Source organism: Cololabis saira, chromosome 8 (assembly GCF_033807715.1).
Source record: "Cololabis saira isolate AMF1-May2022 chromosome 8, fColSai1.1, whole genome shotgun sequence".
Classification (NCBI taxonomy): domain Eukaryota; kingdom Metazoa; phylum Chordata; class Actinopteri; order Beloniformes; family Belonidae; genus Cololabis; species Cololabis saira.
In genome coordinates this window covers 39,132,814-39,146,800 of record NC_084594.1, presented here as the reverse complement: position 1 = coordinate 39,146,800, position 13,987 = coordinate 39,132,814, and the positions used below count along the sequence as shown (strand labels likewise).

Genomic DNA, 13,987 nt, shown 5'->3' with positions numbered 1-13,987 from the left:
TTTTGATAAATTGTTCTTTTAAGAGTAGTTTTAATGCAAAGTACTTTTCACTTGGAGTAATATTGTTCTAAAGTAACAATACTAATAGCCTTTTCCTGGCAGTTTGTTGTCACCTTCAAGCTGTGTGTGTGTGTGTGTGTGTGTGTGTGTGTGTGTGTGTGTGTGTGTGTGTGTGTGTGTGTGTGTGTGTGTGTGTGTGTGTGTGTGTGTGTGTGAGAGAGTGAGGGGGGGGGGGGTATTATAGTGTTGGTTCTCTTTCTCTCACTCACTCACAGTCTACATCTTAGCTAGCTAGCAACAATAGTGTATAAAGTAACGTTGAGTAATATTTGGCTACTCATCTCTGCACAGCCTACCTGCAACACAGCAGGGCTGCTGCTTTTTTGTCCCGCTGCAAAAATGGATTTTAAACTGAGCTGCCGGCTCCTCTTCATTTCTGCGCCGCGTCCTGGCTGTCTGTCTGTGAAGACTGATTTATGGTTCCGCGTTAAATCGACGCAGAACTTACGCGCAATGTACGTTGCGAGTCGCCGCGTACCCTACGCCGTATGCCCTGCGTCGATTTAACGCGGAACCATAAATCAGCCTTGAGCAGCACTGATGGGAGAAGGGAGGGGAGGAGGGAGGAGGGAGAGCGGGGCTGCCGTGCCGTCAGTACCTTCGCACTGGGTGTCTTGATGATTCGCAATTACAGGCTGAGCCTCTCGTTAGTTTTTAAACTGTAAAAAGTGGGGGGGACAAAAACCTGATTTTGAAAAGTGGGGGGGACATGTCCCCCCTGTCCCCAGTGGAAATTGCGCCCATGTGTAGCATGATACTCCACCATAATTAGCTGCACCACATGCCAGCTTAAAATGAAGTCGATAGTCACTTTGCGGTAAAACAGTTCAACTTTGCAACTTTTCACTCCTTTCCCGGTCAGCCAGCATGATGTATTTGGTATCAATGGATTCGTTGAAATCTACCTTAAACATTCAGTCCGCTAGATTGTCAAACGTGTTGATGTTACATTTTTCTCTCTTATGCAACACGCTGGCTTAGTGGTTAGCACTGTTGCCTCACAGCAAGGATGTCCCCGGTTTGACTCCCAGGCCCAGCAGGGTCTTTCTGTGTGGAGTTTGCATGTTCTCCCCATGCTTGCGTGGGTTTCCTCCGGTTACTCCGGTTTCCTCCCACAGTCCAAAAACATGCATATTAGGTTAATTGATCATTCTAAAATTGCCTGTAGGTGTGAGTGTGAGTGTGTCTGATTGTTCGTCTATATATGTGGCCCTGCGATGGACTGGTGACCTGTCCAGGGTGTAACCCCTGCCTCTCACCTGAAAATAGCTGGGATAGGCTCCAGCAGACCCCCGTGACCCTGCAAAGGATAAAGCGGGTATAGATAATGGATGGATGCAGCACACTAGGATCCCCTCAATTATAATGTTTGAAAACATTATAATTCATTAATTGTTATTAGTAAGGATCATTTTAGATGTTTATGTTGTTTTAAGATGTTATGCATAATGTTTATAGCCTGTACTATTTACAACATCAGCATTTAGTTTGTTTTCACAAAATGCAGTTTGATATTGTAATACTTTGTATTACAGTTGTGGTCTATATGACCGTTGTGGTCAGAGGTGTAAATGCTCAGAAATCCTATGTGTTTTATTGTAGGACCTTCTAGGCTGTGACCTGGAGACTTCAGGACCATAGACAGCGATGGTCACAGACCGACTGCTGTCAGTCTTAAAGGTACTATATGTAAGAAATTTGTAGATTTGTAAATTGATTTATTTTTGAAAAAATGGGACATGCTGATGCACATATTCATGTGAACATGTGAGATTATAGCCGTATGGCTAATTTCCATCTCTAGTCCCATTGGCAGGTTGGTTTTTTTATTTTTATTTATCCTTTATTTATCCAGGAAAGTCCCATTGAGATACAATATCTCTTCTGCCAGGGAGTCCTGGTCAAGATGGCAGCAGAAAAATAAATTCAGTTTCATATAAAAGAAAATACATACAAGGACAAGTAAATTTACAAAAAAAAAATAAAAACATACCAAATCATGAAACAAACAAACATAAAACATACAGGGATCAGACGGCTAAAAAGAATTCATGACAAAGAATGACACTTGATTAAAAACAATGACATTGTTCTGTGAAAAATTATTTTAACGTATGTTTGAACATGTTAAGAGAAGGTAAATATTTCAAGTTGAGTATGTGTTGTAGCTCATTCCAAGCTTGCGGTGCATAAAAGGAAAAGGCCGATTTACCCAACTCTGTTCGAGTGCTTGGGACCATGAGGAGAATTTTCTCTGATGATCTAGTGTTATAGCTGTTTGAACATAGAAATCACATTAGAAATCACATTATTAATAAAACACACAAAGTTACGTGTTGAGTGCATATTATATTGCAACTTGCCCAACTGCACACTAGATATAAAGTGCTATTTTAATTGCACAATTCTCAATACAAATTACAATAATTAAATACCAACAATGGTCATTTTATTATACTGAGAGAACTCAGCTGTACAGATTGTGTACAGCTGAAGTGCTTGTTGCATTCCACATTGCACTACTGCCTAGGAATAAAAGATTTATACCAAATCATATTTGTGTTCTCGCAGGTTGAAGATGAACCTCCGCATAACGTTGATTCTACTGTCCACACTCTGTATGATATGTGCTTGACAAGGCGTACACCCAATGGATGATGAGACCTACAGTACTATACTTAAGGTACTCAAGGGGGAATTTGATGTCCCGGTTGCAGATAGGACGTAAACTCAACGGTCAGCTTCGGTCAGAGTATGGAGAAATAGGGACAAGTATTCCTTGAGTGATGATGGAAAGTCCATTTTGTGCAACAGGAGGTTAGTCGTGAAGAAATCTGATATCCCAGAACTAGCTAAGAGAGGATTTGATGCCACCAAAGGTTGGGTCTCAGTGGATGTCAGGGGCTTCACTGAGTGTTTTGTTTTGCTTTTTGCCCTCCTTACCAGGATTTTGCACCAGTGGACACTTTTCTTTATTTATTTTCCCTGGTTCAGCAGCAAGTGGAGCTTTAGCCTGTTTTTGCTCAATCTGTGTTTTTTGCACTTTGCAATCAAAGATTTTCCTAAGAATCTGGAATGTATTGCTCATTTGTATACACAACACATGAAAATAGGCAAGAATCTAAAGAACAAGAATATGTGGCAAGAAAATGTCAGCCTGTTGAAGACATTTAGTGAGCAACTTGTATAAGCAGAAGATTTTTAGTATTAATGTTTTTTTTTCTTCATTCAATTAGATTCAAATTTGCTTCAATGGTAAATATCACAACAATATTGCCAAAGCATCAAAATTCAACAAAAATGAATGAATTTCATGAATTAAATCAAGAAAAGAGTTGCATTGTACTGTTAAAGCTCGCTCTGTTTGTGGGCGTACAATGTGTGTTTTAGTTATATTATTGTATGTGTGATTTTGTATGTGTGTATATGTGGAAGAAATAATCAAAATAAATAATAAAATATAATAATAATAGTAATAATAATTTTATTAAAACAATTGGGATTATCACAATTATGTTATCTTTTTTTATTAAAATAAATTATAATTTAATCATTTAAGATTCCTTTAATGTATTCAAATATTTCTCTTTGAATAATAATTTTTACACAACAAAAATAATTATCTTGTTAAAATCCTCAAAATGACATTTACACCTTCTCCGTCATTAAAAGAAGAAAGAACAAACAACAACAACCACAAAGATCATTATTTTGTCTCATATTACATTTGTGGGAAGTTATTACATTTACAGATTTTCACTTTCCCACATATGTAATAATTATTACATTTAGTTATTACATTTGCAGGAATTTCAGTATTCTGTTTGCAGTAGGCAAATTTTATTACATTTGTGGGAAATGTATTACATTTGCGGGATTATTACATTCAAAGCTGCAGATTTGTATTACGTTTGTGGTTTATTACGTTTGTGGGCTGTTATTACGTTTGCAGGTGTAACAATCCTTCTACAAAAGTTGCTTAATGGTTCAGGACAAACGTTGTCATTAAAAGTGTTTTGTCTGATGAAACACATCAAAAATAAACACAGATCATTCCACTGAGCCTCCGATTTGTGATTTTAATGTTATGGTGTCATTTTGAGCCGTATCTCCCAGGATTATTACACTATAATCTAAAGGATTTACATCGTGAGACTTGTAGCACTTACTACAGGTAAATTGTTGTTTTAACTAATAAAATCTCACATTTTAAAAATGATGAAATGTCCTTTTACAGAATCAACATTAGAAGATGAAGTGAAACAGAATAATTTGTGCTGAGAAAGCTCACTCTTTCTGTGTCCGACACATCAGCAGATATTGTTGTAAAATAAATGTAATTATCAAGCTGCAAATCAAGAGCATATTGATCTGAAACACTGACGAGGAAAAGCACACATTACTACCTCTAAAAGCTTCTCATCTTTTCAGAGGGACTAAATAACTCAAATCCAACAAGAATAGTGACCTGACAGCTGATGTTTTGGACATGAATGTTTATTTTGGCAGACAGGCTTCAAGCAGGAAAATGTTCTTTTAAAAGTTTGATGTTAGCTCCCTCTGATGGTTTTCTATGAACACTGCAAACACACAGATCTGACACACGATCGTCAATCCTGGAATCAGAATAAAGACGTTTCCAGAGGAGTCAGGGGTCCGTGGTCCACAGAGATTAAAGTCAGGAGGTGTTGGTCTTTTTTGGACTCTTCGTTCAGGTTTTACTGTAAAAAATGGTGGAAGCGGTTGAGAACAGGTGTTATTTTGTTCCAGTGTCCTGCTCAGATTCTGTTTCACCACCATCCTGCCCTTGTAATTATTTTCTGAACATAGAGCCTCCAATTTGTGATTTTAATGTTATGGTGTCATTTTGAGCCGTATCTCCCAGGGATTATTACAATATAATCTAAAGGATTTACATCACGAGACATCTGGCACTTACTACAGGTAAATATTGGTAGCTATGTGTTAGGTTACACATATATTAACTGTGGACCAGTATCAGAAGGTTGTAGACACGACTACAGAGCCTTAAGAAATGTCCGGAGAGAAAGAAACCAAACAATAACTGTTGAAGTTTAAAATGTATTGAACAACTGCAAAGCAGCTTTTACAAGCCCTGCCTATCTGAAGCCGCTTCCTGCAGGCACGAGCGCGTAGGGCCCCAAAATAAATGAAAGAAAAGATCATTGAAATAAAAGTGTTCCCTTTATGGGATTCTTCCAAAGAAATTATGTTAAAAAACATAATAATTTCATTCAACTGTTGTTTCATGTGTAACTAATAGGTTAGTTACACAATATCCTCTATACAATACAATATACAATATCCTGAACGTGTAAAATTAATCAATTTACATCCCACAAGGTATTTTAGTGCAAATAAAGAGCATCCTCTTTGGATCCAAAGAGGATCCAGTGTCTGCTGCTCTGCACTATCTTTGTTACACTTGTATCTGACATGGCCTGTTCAAGATGTGTAAAAATCATAAAAATGAATGTATGATCAATAAATAAAAAGTAAAACATCTAAATTAACATTATTTAATTTATCTTAAGACTCTTCTAATAATTAACCTGACGGAATTACCTTCATCCTCCTGGATATATTTCAGTCTAGTCTAGGTTTCGTGTGTGAACAACTCTTGCACGAGGCTGCAGAAGTGATGCAGTATCCTGGATGAGCGTCTTCAGAGTAAATAGCTCACAGTACTCCCCCTTTCCCTGTCCCAACATATCCTGTAAAAGAAATGATGAAAACCCAACTGAAGAATGTCCACTAAACTCTGCATGTAATGAACTAGAACCAAGATCATCCAGTTTAAGATGTATACCAAGTGTTCTGTTCTCATATAGCTTTCTACATTCACAGCAGGTCCTACTTATACTTAGTTTATACTTGGTTTATACTTATTTTATTTGGTGGTATATTTCAGTGCATTGGGGAGCTTTTGAACAGAATAGTCAGAGTAGCATTAAAATGAGGGGGCAACAAGGGGGACAAGGCTCTGTAGTGGGGGGCAGCTGCCCCCCTTTCCCTCCTGTACATCCGCCCCTGGTTCATTAAGATACCACTTGCAGGTTACTTCAGATTAAAAATGAAGTCTCAGTTTGCAGAGACTTTTTTTTAAGTTTTTCACTTTTCTTGTAAAAAACCCTCAAATATTGAAAAGCAGAAAAAATTCTGAATACACTTCTGCAGAAAAAAAGAAGAAGAACAACTAGCCCTTGTTTTGCATTGCTTTTATTTCAAATATTTTGGTCATGCGGGATCACATCCTGTTATCTGAGCATTTTATCCATCATTATTCATCTGACAGTGTTGCTAACAGCCGTAGAGCATGTTGATCCTGCTGATGTCCCAGCGGGACAGACCGTTCCTCTGGCCGATCCGGGCGTTGGGGTTTCCAATGGGGGTGATGGTCTCCCTCCCCCGGCCCACGGAGAAGGCGAATCTTCCATAGTGCATGATGGAGGAGTAATCGTAGGGCGTGTTCAGGTTGTTGGTGTCGTGCTTGTGGAAGTTGTAGGCGCTCTTCTGGATGATGTTCTGCCAGTTGATCCTGACGTAGCGGTCGCGGTCGCTCCTGGTCTGCTCGTGCTGGAAGCCCAGAGCGTGGTTGAGCTCGTGCTGGACGATGCCACCGTAGATGCAGCCCGCCCTGTTGAGAGAGAGCTCCTGCCGGCCTCCCTGTCTGCCCAGGGCGGAGTAGCATCCGCCTTTGTTCACAATGCTGATGTAGTCGTTCTCGTTCCTGCGAGGGGTGAAGCGGACGCAGGTGCGGCCGAAGGCCCTCATGGCGCCCTCGATCGTCTGCCTCTCGTACCCGGAGAACTGAGAACTTATCGTGTAGGCGATCACCACTTTGCCATTGGAGGCTTTTTTCCACAGACAGCTGTTGTACCAGCACTTCATGGCGTTTCTGGTAACGGGAGCCACCAGGTCTCCTTCCAGCAGGAACTCCTCTGTGGCGTTATTGGTGGTCAGAATCTGGGTGGTCATGTCCACTTCCGTTTCTTCATCTTCTGCCATCTCTGCGTCTTGACCTTCATCCTCCTGGAAAGGTTGAGCCTGAGAGAGGCCGAGCAGGAGCAGCAGGAGCAGGCTGGCAGAGGGACTCATCTTCAGGTGTGGAGAGACTCCTTGGAGCTTGATGTCTGCTCAGTCCGGTCCAGGGTCTTTATACGCTCCTGCACAGGTGTGTCTGCAGCAGGATTATGGGTGGGGGGCTACACTGTTAGGCCTAATGTCAACCTCTGCAGGGAGGACTCTGCAGACAAACCTACTCCTCAAACACGGTCTCTTATAACTATTGATTAAATGGATAAAGTCAGCTTAACTAGCGATATTTCCTTCATCTGAACACTTTGTAAACTTTTCAACCAGTGAAATATTTTCTGGCAAATTAACCTCCAATACACCAATTTATATTTGCATTTTCACAAATCTGCTCTACTTATATTTGTTTTACTTTTCTTCAGTTATTCTACAAACACAAGAAAGAGGATCATGAAAGTTACAACACTGTTACACCCAGATGGAGGTGATATGTACAGCAGGCCTTCGTGTTAAATACTAACATAAACATGTTTAGTCTGAATGCTGCTGTTTACGTGAACGCTCAACCCAACTACAACTGAGGCACTAACGGCATTAGTTTGAAATGTATTAGATTTATTTTAATTCATTTATCTAAAGCTTTAATTGGATATTTTAAAGAATCATATTTTTATTTCATGTATATCTGCACCTCTGATTAAATATATCACTTATGATTATACAGTCATTTAACTTGTACGTTTGCCCCATATTCAAAAGCTGACAACATCTCCTGAGGTCTTAATAAAACACATTTGAGGATAAAAGTTTGCATCCTTCTAACAGACGCACATTTTCTCTTTTCCCAGTTAAACAGTAAAGTTGAAGAAACATTTTGCTTTTTTCTTTTTTTCTTTTTTACAAAACAAATTTTTACATTTTTTAAATAACAATAACATATTTGAACCATTTTTCAGACAATAAAATAACTGAAAGAATCTGAAAAATGGTTCAAATATGTTATTTTGTTACTTGAAAAATGTTAAATAGGTTTATTTGAAATTTGCTTTGTTGATGAGAAAATATGTTTCTCTATTTTTCTTATTTTTGTGAGGGGGGGTATATATTGTTTTTCGGCACTACCTTGTTCTCTATAGCTGATATAACATGAATTACTCCTATGTGGGATCAATAAAGTTCTTATTTTAGCCATCTGAGAAAATTTAATATATTATATTTGGTGCCTAACTGTTTCCCAAGTATATTAGTGCGTGTGTGAATGAATAAATGAGACGTATAACGTACATTTCTTTGTAGAAAGGCGCTTTATGAAAATGAGTCCATTTACTTGTATTAGTTTACAGCGCAGTCTTGCCACATCCAATATGGCGGCGACGTTGACGTATCGCAGCAGCTCCATGGGGCGTCTACGTATATATGTCTATGTTGTGACCCCTTCATTGCTGTTTTGTGTTTGTTAGTTGTTTAGTGCAAACATTGTTGTTTAGTGCATGTTGCACAGAGACTGTAATTCAAAGAGAGCTTTAACAACAGTCTTGTCTTTGCTCTACTTTAAATCAGATTAGCTGATGTTTAGTGGCAGAGAAAACAGCTATTGTGGCCAAAAAATGGACTTCTACCAAAAACTTTGGCTTCAAGCGTCATCGAATGTGACTGTTGTTACAATCATACAGCAACCCTGCCAGTTGTCCATCCCAATGATGGCCGTGATTCATAGGTAAAAACCTTTACAAATAGTCTGTTTTTCAGAAGCCACCAAAAAAAAGTGAAGTGAAAAAAGTGAAATCTAGATTGAGGATTTTGTTTTTTTTTTGTGCTGTGATCATTTTAATTCCTCACAAATATACAATTTCATCTGTAATTTCATCTGTACATCTGTCTCTGTTCATAAAGGAACAAAAATATTTTGGTGCATAAAATTGATTTTTTTTTCATGTCAGCAATTAATAAACATTTTAGATGAAACCATAACCAGATGCACTTGAAGTTGCAAAAATAAACATTGAAAGTATTTGGGGCAAACATTGTTGCATGTTGCACTTGAAGTTGAGAGAGGGGCTGAGCTGTCAACTGTCAACTGATCACCACCTGGTGGTGAGTTGGATGCGCTGGCATAGGAGGAGGCTGGACAGACCGGGCAGACCCAAACAGATTGTGAGGGTCTGTTGGGAACGTCTGGCCGAGCCCTCTGTCAGGGACATCTTCAACTCCCACCTCCGGGAGAGCTTCTCTCAGATCCCGGGGGAGGCGGGGGACATTGAGTCCGAGTGGATCATGTTCTCTGCCTCCATTGTCAACGCGGCGGCTCGAAGTTGTGGTCGCAAGGTCTCCGGTGCCTGTCGTGGCGGCAATCCTAGAACCCGGTGGTGGACACCGGAAATACAGGATGCCGTCAGACTGAAGAAGGAGTCCTACCGGGCTATGTTGGCCTGTGGGACTCCTGACGCAGTAGATGGGTACCGGCAGGCCAAGCGAGCCGCGGCTCGGGCAGTCCTGGAGGCAAAAACCCGGGTCTGGGAGGAGTTCGGGGAGGCCATGGAGGAAGACTTTCGGTCGGCCTCGAAGAAATTCTGGAGGACCGTTCGGCGCCTCAGAAGGGGGAAGCAGTACTCTGCCGGCACCATTTATGGTGTGGGTGGGGAGCTGTTGACCTCGACTGGGGACATCGTCGGACGGTGGAAGGAATACTTCGAGGATCTCCTCAACCCGACTGACATGCCTTCCACTGAGGAAGCAGAGAGTGGGGACTCTGGGGCGTGCTCATCCATCACCCAAGCCAAGGTCACTGAGGTAGTTCGTAAGCTCCTCAGTGGCAGGGCACCAGGGGTGGATGAGATTCGCCCTGAGTACCTCAAGTCTCTGGATGTCGTAGGGCTGTCTTGGTTGACACGCCTCTGCGACATCGCATGGAGGAAGGGGACAGTACCGCTGGAGTGGCAAACCGGGGTGGTGGTCCCTCTCTTTAAAAAGGGGCACCGGAGAGTGTGTTCCAACTATAGGGGGATCACACTTCTCAGCTTCCCCGGGAAAGTCTACGCCAGGGTACTGGAGAGGAGATTACGGCCAATAGTTGAACCTCGGATTCAGGAGGAACAATGCGGTTTTCGTCCCGGTCGTGGAACACTGGACCAGCTCTATACCCTCCGCAGGGTGCTCGAGGGTTCATGGGAATTTGCCCAACCAGTCTACATGTGTTTTGTGGGTCTGGAGAAGGCATTTGACCGTGTCCCTCGTGCCATTCTGTGGGGGGTGCTCAGTGAGTATGGAGTCCGGGGCCCTCTATTAAGGGCTGTCCGGTCTCTGTATGATCGGAGCAGGAGTCTGGTTCGCATTGCCGGCAGTAAGTCAGACTTGTTCCCGGTGCATGTTGGACTCCGGCAGGGCTGCCATTTGTCACCGGTCCTGTTCATAATTTTTATGGACAGGATTTCTAGGCTCAGCCAGGGGCCGGAGGGGTTCCGGTTTGGGAACCTCAGGATTTCATCTCTGCTTTTCGCAGATGATGTTGTCCTGTTGGCTTCCTCGGACCGGGACCTTCAGCATGTGATGGGGCAGTTTGCGGCCGAGTGCGACGCGGCAGGGATGAGAATCAGCACCTCCTGAATTATGTTCATAGTTAGACAAACTCACAAGATGAATTGGACTTAATGCTTGCTATTGAACATCAATCCCTTCAAAAAGCTTTAATGTTCATGAGGACTATACATGGGACACATACATATGTATGCATTTACACTCACTGGCCACTTTATTAGGTAAAATAACTGCTCTTCGACGGAAATTTCTAACCAGCCAATCCCCTGACAGCAAATCAATGCAATTAGGCATGTAGACATGGGCCGTTTCCGAATTCGGACACTACCGCACTACATGCTACATACTGCAAAGTATGCACTGAATACTGCCTACTGAATGAACGATTCAGTACGCTGCTCCAGCAGACCGTTCACACAGCAGTGTGCTACAGTGTATCCCAGAATGCATCTCGCACCAAAACGTCAGCTGTAGCACTGTTAATATGCCACTTTATTACGTTTTAACATCTTTTCAGGCGTAAAAGTAACAAAAGTAATTTGATCCGATGTTTCGGGGATCAGAAGAGCCGCCGGTCCGGCCGCATCGGCAGCTCACGGCCGGAGAACACACTGCAGATTTCCTTCTGTTCACATACAGCATACTACTTACTACACTTTGGCCAAATCAGTGTATACTTGTAGTACAGTATGCGAATTCGGAAACGGCCATGGTCAAGAGAATCTCCTGTAGTTCAAACCAAGCATCAGAATGGGGAAGTACAGTGATTTCAGTGACTTTGAACGTGGCATGGTTGTTGGTAACAGACAGGCTGGTCTGAGTATTTCAGGACAGGAAACTGAGGCTACAATTCACTCAGGCTCACCAAATAGCCGAAAAGCATCTCTGATTGCACAACGCGTCGAACCTTGAGGCGGATGGGCCACAGCAGCAGAACCACACTGGGTACCACTCCTGTCAGCTAAGAACAGGAAACTGAGGCTACAATTCACTCAGGCCCACCAAATTTGGACAACAGAAGTTTGGAAAAATGTTGCCTGGTATGATGAGTCTCAATGTCGGTTGCAACATTTGGATGGTATGGTCAGAATTTGGCATAAACAACATGCAGTGTGTCAGTGGTAGAGCGCATGCTTTGCATGTATGAGGCCCTGGGTTCAATCCCCGGCATCTCCATTATTTGTGTTAATAAACCCAATGAAGTAAGAAAGGGTAATCAGCAACACTGATTGTTCCAAAAAGGATGAATTATGTTCATAGTTAGACGAACTCACAAGATGAATTGGACTTAATGCTTGCTATTGAACATCAATCCCTTCAAAAAACTTTAATGTTCATGAGGAGTATACATGGGACACATACATATGTATGCATTTACACTCACTGGCCACTTTATTAGGTAAAATAACTGCTCCAACTGCTCTTCGATGGAAATTTCTAACCAGCCAATCACATGACAGCAAATCAATGCAATTAGGCACGTAAACATGGTCAAGAGAATCTCCTGTAGTTCAAACCTAGCATCAGAATGTGGAAGTACGGTGATTTCAGTGACTTTGAACGTGGCATGGTTGTTGGTAAAAGACGGGCTGGTCTGAGGATTTCAGACCCTGCCGATCTACTTGGATTTTCATGCAAAAACCTCTCTGGGGTTCACAGAGAGTCGTCGGAAAAAGAAAATATATCCAGTGGGCGGTAGTTTCTTGGGGGCAAATGCCTTGTGGATGCCAGAGGTCAGAAGAGAATGGCCAGACTGGTTGTAGCTGATAGAAAGGCAACAGTAACTCAAATAACCACTCATTACAACCAAGATATGCCGAAGAGCATCTCTGAATGCACAACGCGTGGAACCTTGAGGCGGATGGGCCACAGTAGCAGAACCACACTGGGTACCACTCCTGTCAGCTAAGAACAGGAAACTGAGGCTACAATTCACTCAGTCTCACCAAATAGCCGAAAAGCATTTCTGAATGCACAACGCGTCGAAATTTGAGGCGGATGGTCCACAGCAGCAGAACCACACTGGGTACCACTCCTGTCAGCTAAGAACAGGAAACTGAGGCTACAATTCACTCAGTCTCACCAAATAGACAAAAAGCATCTCTGAATGCACAACGCTTCGAACCTTGAGGTGGATGGGCCACAGCAGCAGAACCACACTGGGTACCACTCCTCTCAGCTAAGAACAGGAAACTGAGGCTACAATTCACTCAGGCTCACCAAATTTGGACAACAGAAGTTTGGAAAAACGTTGCCTGGTATGATGAGTCTCAATATCGGTTGCAACATTCGGATGGCATGGTCAGAATTTGGCATCAACAACATGCAGTGTGTTCCGTAAATTATGACGTTGATGTGCCAGAACTGTGTGATGCTGGTATAGTGGTGAGCATAGCTGCCTTCCAAGCAGTTGCCCCGGGTTCGATTCCCGGTCATCGCAGCACTACTTTTGTGAGAAATCTGAATTTTCACACCTTCACAAGACTGTTTTCCATGGAACTCGTAACTCTTAGAACTTCCTGTCTTCCTGTCTTCAGGAGCACCCACCGAAGGGGATGTAGCTCAGTGGTAGAGCGCATGCTTTGCATGTATGAGGCCCTGGGTTCAATCCCCGGCATCTCCATTATTTGCATTAATAAACCCAATGAAGTAAGAAAGGGTAATCAGCAACACTGCTTGTTCCAAAAAGGATGAAGTATGTTCATAGTTAGACAAAATCACAAGATGAATTGGACTTAATGCTTGCTATTGAACATCAATCCCTTCAAAAAGCTTTAATGTTCATGAGGAGTATACATGGGACACATACATATGTATGCATTTACACTCACTGGCCACTTTATTAGGTAAAATAACTGCTCCAACTGCTCATCGATGGAAATTTCTAACCAGCCAATCACATGACAGCAAATCAATGCAATTAGGCACGTAGACATGGTCAAGAGAATCTCCTGTAGTTCAAACCAAGCATCAGAATGGGGAAGTACAGTGATTTCAGTGACTTTGAACGTGGCATGGTTGTTGGTAACAGACGGGCTAATCTGAGTATTTCAGAACCTGCCGATCTACTGGGATTTTCATGCAAAAACCTCTCTGGGGTTGACAGAGAGTCGTCGGAAAAAGAGAAAATATCCAGTGGGCGGTAGTTTCTTGGGGGCAAATGAATTGTGGATGCCAGAGGTCAGAAGAGAATGGCCAGACTGGTTGTAGCTGATAGAAAGGCAACAGTAACTCAAATAACCACTCGTTACAACCGAGGTATGCCGAAGAGCATCTCTGAATGCACAACGCGTGGAACCTTGAGGCGGATGGGCCACAGCAGCAGAACCACACTGGG

The 13,987-nt window shown here is 42.2% G+C and overlaps 1 protein-coding gene and 2 non-coding genes across 3 annotated transcripts; 2 read left to right on the top strand and 1 right to left on the bottom strand.

The window, feature by feature from the left end:
• Window positions 1–6,381: 6,381 nt before the first annotated feature.
• LOC133449537 (high choriolytic enzyme 2-like) lies at window positions 6,382–7,294 on the bottom strand. The gene has a single exon (XM_061728701.1). It carries the CDS (start codon window positions 7,177–7,179, stop codon window positions 6,382–6,384), a length of 798 nt encoding a protein of 265 aa, XP_061584685.1. The 5' UTR covers window positions 7,180–7,294.
• A 5,724-nt stretch (window positions 7,295–13,018) lies between these two features.
• trnag-ucc (transfer RNA glycine (anticodon UCC)) lies at window positions 13,019–13,090 on the top strand. Its single transcript has one exon. It is a non-coding gene; the product is annotated as a tRNA-Gly (tRNA).
• Window positions 13,091–13,201: 111 nt separating this feature from the next.
• On the top strand, window positions 13,202–13,273 carry trnaa-ugc (transfer RNA alanine (anticodon UGC)). Its single transcript has one exon. It is a non-coding gene; the product is annotated as a tRNA-Ala (tRNA).
• Window positions 13,274–13,987: the final 714 nt, after the last annotated feature.

Excerpts from the sequence above, each read along its gene's own strand:
- LOC133449537 (XM_061728701.1), bottom strand. The coding sequence starts at position 7,179 with ATGAGTCCCTCTGCCAGCCTGCTCCTGCTGCTCCTGCTCGGCCTCTCT.